Source organism: Asparagus officinalis, chromosome 4 (genome assembly GCF_001876935.1).
Source record: "Asparagus officinalis chromosome 4, Aspof.V1, whole genome shotgun sequence".
In the NCBI taxonomy this organism is placed as follows: domain Eukaryota; kingdom Viridiplantae; phylum Streptophyta; class Magnoliopsida; order Asparagales; family Asparagaceae; genus Asparagus; species Asparagus officinalis.
In genome coordinates, this window is record NC_033797.1 from 15,508,085 (window position 1) to 15,516,753 (window position 8,669).

General features: G+C 38.6%; 1 protein-coding gene and 1 pseudogene across 1 annotated transcript in view; one reads left to right on the plus strand and one right to left on the minus strand.

Annotated features, from left to right (window-relative positions):
- LOC109838239 (pantoate--beta-alanine ligase) overlaps positions 1-4,497 on the plus strand; it is a 5,024-nt gene extending 527 nt beyond the window's left edge. Inside the window, 4 exon segments of the mRNA XM_020406695.1 lie at positions 2-256; positions 1,445-1,558; positions 2,537-2,668; positions 3,928-4,497. Of these exon segments, the coding sequence (XP_020262284.1) occupies positions 2-256; positions 1,445-1,558; positions 2,537-2,668; positions 3,928-4,044 (618 nt within the window). The 3' untranslated portion in view covers positions 4,045-4,497.
- LOC109838240 lies at positions 5,792-8,374 on the minus strand (annotated as a pseudogene).

The following is an 8,669-nucleotide window of genomic DNA, read 5'->3' on the forward strand; positions in this document are numbered from 1 at the left end:
GTCGGATCCTCCGCCTTCCGGAGGAGGAGGGGAAAAGATGGTTTCTTGCGCGGAGAGTGGGGGCGATGGAGGGCGATTAGAACACGAGACTTGGATTAGGGTTGAGAGATTGGAGAAGGGTTTGTGTGGGAAGAGCAGGCCGGTGTTCTTTAGAGGGGTGTCGACGATCGTGGCGAAATTGTTCAATATTGTTGAGCCGGATTTCGCGGTTTTTGGAAAGAAGGATTATCAGCAGTGGAGGGTTGTTTGTAGAATGGTAAGGTGTGAAAATTTTGACTTTTTACTGTAGGGATTTGCTGGCATATGATGAATTGCAGCAAAAGTTAGGGTTTTGCGTGGTGTAGAAAAAAAAATGTGTGTTTAGGTTTGTGGAAAAATCTGCGGAAAAGCTTAGTAGTAGTAGAGTGATGAGCACATTTGTGCCATGCCCTGGGGAATTTTATCTTCAATTCCAATGGATGCTTGATCAGAACACGAGCAAGAAAAAATGTCAATTAGGGAGGCTTGCGCCAGCTGACTCTTTTTCTGGAGGAGCAAAATATATAGCAGGCATTTGAGAGCCTGATGAAAGAATTGAAGATTGGATTTGTACAATTGGGGAGGTTTCTAGCAGCTGACTCTTCAGTTACCCGAAACGTTATCTGCATCCTTTATTTGTATCTTTGAGCCACAGTACGCTTGTTTCTCTTAAACTCATTAGAACTATAATTAGAGAAAGGAATCTGAAATATTTTAAAACTGTGTTTTGCGGGGTGCACAGGATAAGCAGTTTGTAGGTTAATATAGTTTTAGATCTGCAGCATGAGCAGCTATGCCAATAATAGATCTGAAGCAGGAATAAATCATAAATATAGAAGATAATCGATGCATAGAAATTTATGTGCTTAACCCAAACCGAACCCAGTAACTTACCAAGATCTCCCGTAACCACGACTAAAACTATCAACAGCCTGCCTGGTGCACAAAAGAACAGTTTGGAAGGTACAAGTTTGATCAGCTATGTGATAAAAGAATACTATCTGCAGCATTCCTACAGACTTTGCTTGACAACTACTAATAGGGTTTTGACAGAACCTTCGCTTTACATGCTTTGCTTCATATTGATCTGAGAATTTATAATGGATGGCGATTCTTATTTTCTTACATATTCATGAACATTCTTATCCATTTGAAGCTTTAATAAGAAATAAAAAATTGTCATAATACTAAATCACTACATGCTATTTTAAACTTAGAAAATAACTAAAAACCCAGTTTTGATGTTTTTCCTTTGTTACAAGTCACAAGTGATTGTTCTTGTCTGTGCTGTCAATCTTTCTGAAATGAAATCCCAGTTTCTGCTATTTGTAATGACCGAATATTTCAATTTTTTAGAAGCTGAAATATTCTAATATATGATACATCTTCTTTGTACTTACAGTTAAGTCATGAATAACTGTTACAGGTTCGTGATCTTGATTTTGCTATAAAAATAATTGGTGCAGAAATAATGCGAGAGGCTGATGGTCTTGCAATGAGCTCACGCAATGTGCACCTTTCATCAGAAGAGCGCAAAAAGGTCCATCTCTACCCTTATGTTCACTCATCTTTATGTATATGAAAATATTTAAGGTGATCCTTTCTGCAGCGGGACCCTTAGTACGAACTGTTCATCCACACAAAGTAGATTTTGTACCTGCTGATAGAACTTAGCTATTGTGTTTCACACTTCATATCGACGTCAAATTTTCAGTGGGAGTATGGATTAGAATTTAGTGTTTTTCCCCTCTCTAAAAGATTATCTGTGTTGTAGTAGAAGTAAATGAACTTAAAGCCCATGGAACACCATTTACATTTTAAGATTTTGTATGTTTATGATAAGCATATATAACTTTGACTGTGCTTATTGATACTCTGCATTCCCTTTTGCCAACTTATTGCAGAAGTTCGTTTTATGTCATCTTATTCCCAATGTGGATCTTTTTTGGCCATTGCACTATTGACATTGCTTATGCAGGTTGTTTGAGCATGTTATCTTTGATTCTTATTTGACTATGTGATAAAGTTTGCAGTCTTACCCCCTTCCATTTTACTCCCTTTTATGCTTCATATATCTCAACATTTCCATATGCATTACGTCCACCATATCATTTCTATATTATGCCCTTTCTAAGGCTTTTTCTTGCTACCCTATGTGGATATATGCTTGAAATTTGTTGATTACTGTCAGGTTCACTATTTTCATTTTTCTTGTTAACATAGATGTTTTTACAGGCTTGATAAAAGTCTGAAAGCTGAGTTTGTTTATTTTATTATACATTTTATGAATCCTAGAACTAAAAGTAAACGACGAGGTTAATTTATTTTTACATCAAGTAAAAGTAGAAATCCACTATGACACTTTGTTTAGTTCCATGTCATGTTGTAAAATGTTTATTGTCTTTAGAGTGACTCTTATAAATTAATTTTGGTTATTTATGACACATTCAATTATATGAGTTGGATTATGTTGCTTAATTGGAAATAAGATTCTGATAACTCAACTCTTTTCCCATAGGCTCTGTGCATCAACAAGTCATTGTCAGAAGCCAAGCATGCTGCCCAAAATGGGCAAAATAGCAGCCAGGAACTGAAATCTTCAATTATACAAACCATAGATAAAGCTGGTGGCAAAGTTGATTATGTTGAGGTAACAAGGCACATCCTGTGTTTTCTTCGTTTAGGGAATTATGTCCCATTTAGACTTCATCTTTACTATAGAAAATTTTCTCTCTTTCTAATGAAACAAATTCATATGTGTTTGTTACCCATGTCTAAATCACTTTATTTGAAAGTTTAATATGTTAGGGTTTGAACTGTGTTGTCAAGCAAACAATGCTTGCCAGTTTTCTATATGATTAACATGCCAACCATTGCTTTACAGAAGGACCAGGAGTTTGTCACTGCATTTACTATTCTCCCTCAATCATTTAGAAATTTCAACCCACCTTCTACAGGAGGAAATTAGAAATTGATGATTGACACAATAAAGGGTGGGGAGAGCCGGGGGAGATATAAAGAGTAGGAGTTTGCTGGTCCTCTGAATCTCTCCTTTTGTTGTCACAATTCACAAAGAGGGTTTCAGCTAAAGAAATATGGGGACACTATTTAAAACTTGTTTCACAACTGCACCTTTTCACAGTGAATGAGGAAATTGGAAATTGATGATTGATACAATAAAGGGTGGGGAGATTCGGGGGAGATATAAAGAGTAGGAGTTTGCTGGTCCTCTGAATCTCTCCTTTTGTTGTCACAAAGAGGGTTTCAGCTAAAGAAATATGAGGACACTATTTAAAACTTGTTTCACAACTGCACCTTTTCACAGTGAATGGTGGTGCTTTGCAGTTTTTCGACTACAACTGAGATCTATGTATCCAACAGGAGGACCTATACCTAGGGTATGGTCTTAATGTCAAGAGAAGGAAACGAATTGTAGGAAGGAGGGAGGGAATGGAAATGAACAACTCTATCAGTTGGAGAATGGGTAATGTTTTGTGATTTAGTTAGGGAATGAGACATTTTGTATGGAGATTAAATTAGAGAATAAGATGTTTATTACTACTACTACTACTACTACTTTTGCCATACCTTTCTGTTTTCTTTACTGTACAGTTCAAAGTTCAGCATTACAGGTTTAGCCAGAGAGAGAGACTTTTGTGTGGGTTTTGGTGTTTGTTGTGACCACGAGGGAGGAGAATTCAAAATCGAGACTAAATTGATGAATTATATTTGCATTATGTTGCAACTAGATTGGAGATCTACTTGTTTGGAGAGATGGATTTTCAATCTTTTCTTTGGTGTAGACCTTACTATTTTCTTTATTTTCATTCTCTATGTTTTTTTATATACAATTATCCTATTAACTTGCATATCTTGAGGAAATGATCTCTCATTATTCTTCAAATGCAGATTGTGGAGCAGGAGACTCTGATGTCTGTGGAAGAGATCATAAGACCCGTTGTGATTTGTGTTGCTGCTTGGTTTGGGAATGTTCGGTTGATAGACAACATGGAAATCAATATATGAAGCAGGTTTGGAGGATGCCAACTAATGCCAGCTCCCTTATTTTTGAAGCCTCGGCGAGTTTTAAGTGTTTATTTACCAGCTGAGATGCTCCCTAATTCGGACCCATTTAACTGACTTCCATAATAAGTGGTTCTTCCTGATGGCCTCATTGGACAATTATGCCTCGTGCAAAAATAAATTTCTTGTTCCCAGAATTTGGGATAAAGATGTTGCATGATGCTTTTTTGTGATCTGTTTCATCTGGTTTCTTTAAGAGCTTGAAGGATTGAACTGTGTTTGCCATCTACTCTTCATTTTGGTGGTTTATTAAAAATATTGTTTGAAGTCGAGTCATTAAATATGTGACAACCTCGTTTTAATAACTTGTGTGATGTGGCTGAGTAGAGCTTGTATACCTGGTGTGATATTGATCCCATACCCAACGGGTAACATCATGAGAATGTGCATGTATGATGTATGGTCGCATGTGGTTGATTTCTTCATTATGAGGGTATTTATTTACATGAAAGTGAAATGCAAAAAAATTATCCTATAGGATATAGAGTAATTGAGTAGTGATAAGTGTGCTATATTTTGTTTACTACTTTGGCCAGACCCGGCCCCGAGGTTTAGGTTGCCCTAGCCTCGGCCCTGGGTCGGCCCTCGGTTGCCCCACGACGACCTCCCCTCCACGACGACCTTCCCTCCTTCAACTCCTCCCCCTGGGTTGCCCCACAACGACCTCCCCTCCACGACGACCTCCCCTCCTTCGACTCCTCTTCCTATCTTCATGTGTGTCCGAGGTTTGGTTGCCCCCCGGCCCTGGTTGCCCCGCCCTCGGGGCTTAGTGGGCTTATCCTAGAGCCGGCCATGACTTTGGCACTACCACTACAGGAGAGCGGAGCCATGACGAGTCTTCACTATAATGTTCAAGTGAGGCCCCCCATTCTTTTGTAAGTGGTAGTGCCAAAGTAGTACAAAAAATATAGTACACTTAGCATTTTCTAAAGTAATTTTGGCTTTCCCTAAAAAAGTGGTGAAGTCACATGAAAGCGACAAAAACGGTAATCAATTTTAATTAAATAATTTTTAAGTACAGTTACTAATTATTCTTGTTTTGTCACATTATCTTTAGATTGTACTTTTAATAATAATTTTGTTTTTCAAACAAACTGTATTTCACTTATACGTTGACATTGATGTAAATGTTCTTGCTTCGAGCACACTACCTTGAGCTAAAGATAAATTGGACTAGAAGAATACGTAAAAGGTTCTGCTTTTTGCCGGTTGCTGTAATCTGGATAAACACTTGGAAGAAGTGTGGCATTGAAGCGCTGAGGTTTTACTCTTCTATAGTTTTTTTTACCAGAAGTAAATAATTGAAGATGCTAAAAATAGGGCGACATAAGAGGTCTGTGATTATGGGAGCTTAATATGTTCAAATGAATTGGCTGTACTTATGATGTTTGGCATATTAGTGTTTTGATATTTATTATTGGGATAACCTTTTTCTCGAGTTAACCGGTGAAGGTCCCTTGGAAACTTTGAGAAAAAGTTGACATCAGCCCTAAGTTATTACAACACGAACAATGAAGGAAAAAAAAAAAAAAAAAAAAAAATTCTCATGTCTTCATGACGGTGGGTTGCTTCCTTTCAAACTTAAACAGGCAGAAAGTACACATTGTATAATATCTATTATACTTAATTCTTCATCTCCTCAAGACAGTGAATACCTAACTGTAGCTTCATTTGGAATAGAATAAAATCATCATGAAAGCATCTCACGGAACAACAAGTACTCCTTAATCATTCTACTTACTGTGTGTAATCTGTTTGTGCTCTTGAATATTGAAGTTTGGCATTCTTTCTGGGAATTATTGGTGCAATTTGGCCATGTTACGTGTTTGTAAGGTTTGATCTTGATCAACTGATTGCTTTCGAAAAAGTTGGAAGGTCGAAGCTCAAATCCTACGACCAGCATTGGCATCAGTGGAAAATCTTCTTGGTAAGGTACGTGGTGAAAACCAGCAGTATACCACAAGACAATATCAGTATTTTCTATAGCTCTATTCCTGCGTTACCCCCATTTAAAATTTGAAGTCAGCATTCACACGTCCCCACAATTCTTATTCTACGTCGAACAGTTAAAACTTGGCTTAAATTACAGAAGTTGTTAACGAGTACACAGTGTCAAAATTTTTACCTTTATTTATCTATTTCTTATATTTGGCTGATAATTAAATAATCTGTAGGCATCATAGATTATTGAGAACTACATTTAACTTCATTCACAAAATAAAAGTTCATTATCACTTGCGCAAATGCAGATGCTTTTTGACTTTGCTAACCATTTAAATAGAGATGTACAATAATTTTTTGAGTTGACACAATATGCAAATGAAAGATTAGATTTGCTACTATTGGGAGTATTTGGATAAACATGTGAAGATTTTTTGACATAATGTGTGTGAATTTTTGCTGGTATGCGCATATTACTATGAATTCTTGTGTGGAGTGTTTTTATCTGAAATTTTACCTGCTGCTCCAAACAGCAAGCTTGTCATCTCCTCTGCTTTGATCAGCATAAAGCCCTGCAGCCCACTTCTCCGACTTATCATAAGCTGTCACCCACACCTGCTTCTTACTGTAACTCGCTCGTATCTGAGGATGGTCATCATCGGTCAAAAGTGATATCGCTGTACCACCACCACCACTAATAATTCGATACCCTCTATCATTTCCAGGCTCGGTCTTCTTATTTGGATTCACAATCAACAAATCGGCCAGTTCTGATCCAATTTCATTCCTCCTGCATCAGCTTCGGTCTTTGCTGTCTCTTTAACGTCTGTCCAGTAGCTCTTATGAGGCCGTACTGTGGGTAAGTTTTGCAAAACTCCCCCAAGTTCGGGCTTTTCCTGAGGTAACTCCCTTAAGATTAAAAAAAATCTCATGAAACCCCGTTTTAAGTTTGGTCTTTTTTGAGATAACCCTCTCACAAAACTTAAGGGGGGTTAAGTGACATTTTAAACTTAAGGTGGGTTATCTAAAATTCCCATCAAACTTATGGGGGCTTTGTGATATTTACCCCTTGTCGTGAACAAGAATGAAGTTGTGATCTTACCCCAAAATTTATCGGAGCCACTGGTCTTGAACTCCCAATCCATGACATAATCACAGTTCCCAGCAGTTGACACCGTCCTCACCACGTACTAAGCTCGCCTCAGGCTGAACCTCAGTAACCTGTAGCTTAAAGCTTATAACACGGCCGTACGTAAACCATAAAATCTCAAAATAGTATTTGCTTCGTTTACCACTTCCCCTGGGATGCCGATTCCAGTGTGTACGCCATGATGCGCCTCCTCCATATCCCTCAAGGACGCAAAACACATCCTGAATCTTCACTTGGTTTTCCGTCTCGGCCAGCATCGTATCCATCCATGAAGACAGCACTGGCTGGGCAATCCGTCATGGGCTGGAGTGGTGACGCTAAGAGCCCGAATCCACATTCCTCTGCATCAAAGACGGCCTTGTAGTACCATTCGTCAGATGGGTCCATGTGTGGTATGAGGAGCTCGGATACAAGTTAAACCCCTGAACAGTATGCGCTCCGATGGGCACCTGCGTCATTCTCTTGAACAGATGCAAGAGATCAAATGACAGTGTCCGCTCGATTGTCAAAGCTCAGGTGGAGAACCCAGTTTGCCCATCTGAATGTTAGTGGCGGTTGTCAGGAACTAGGAGGCTGTGCTCGGCGGAGAAGGCCTTAGTCTTGTCAAAAGGCATCTTTTTTGGTCTGGTTAGAAATTAGATATTCGCCTTGTAAATTTTGCAACTGTTGTCTCTTGATCTGAAACTTGACATTCCAGTCAAACCATGAAATTGATAACCATGGTGAGATTTCTGTCTACATTATTATCAGGATTGTTTCGTCTTTTGTCTTTAACGTAAACCAAAACAAATCCTCTTATAGAAATAAATAATTTGTATGCGTAGGAGTAATTCCAATTCGTCTAAGGGCCTGTTTGGTTGATTTCCTAAAATCAAAGAAAAGGAAATAGGTAAGAAAAGTTGATTTACATCCATTTTCTTAAAAAAGTCATGAAATGAGTTTCCTTAAAAATAAGTCACATTATCCAATAATACGGTGACAACTTATCTCATCTCATCTTTTTTCTTAGTTTTAAGAAGTGAACCAAAAAAAAAAAACCCTATTATAGGAAATTGTGAATGTGGAGTCTGGTGGAGTCACGTGTGTGGAGGCCACGTTTGTTCAGCGGAAGCAAAGAAGTTCACGCGGCTTTCAAAACGCGTGGGGGCCACAAGAACAAATAACACAGCAACACGTTACCATTTCCGCTTGAAGAGAAGCAAGACCCACCCGATTTCAATTATATATATAGCCTAGGGTTTTGTGCTGCTGGTGTGCGAAGGAGGTTTTTTTTTCTTTGTTGGCGGCTACAAAGAAAAAGTAGGAGCGGGACTGTGTGCGGCCGAGGTCAGAGCGCTGGAAGTTTTGTGCGGCTGCAGCAGAGGAAAATCCTCGGGTTTTGTGAAGAGAGAAAAAGTATTTGGAGGCTGACCTTTTCTTGTGAAGAAAAGCAAGGAGCCTATTCGAGGGTTTAGATTGTGAGAGTTGTAAACCCATT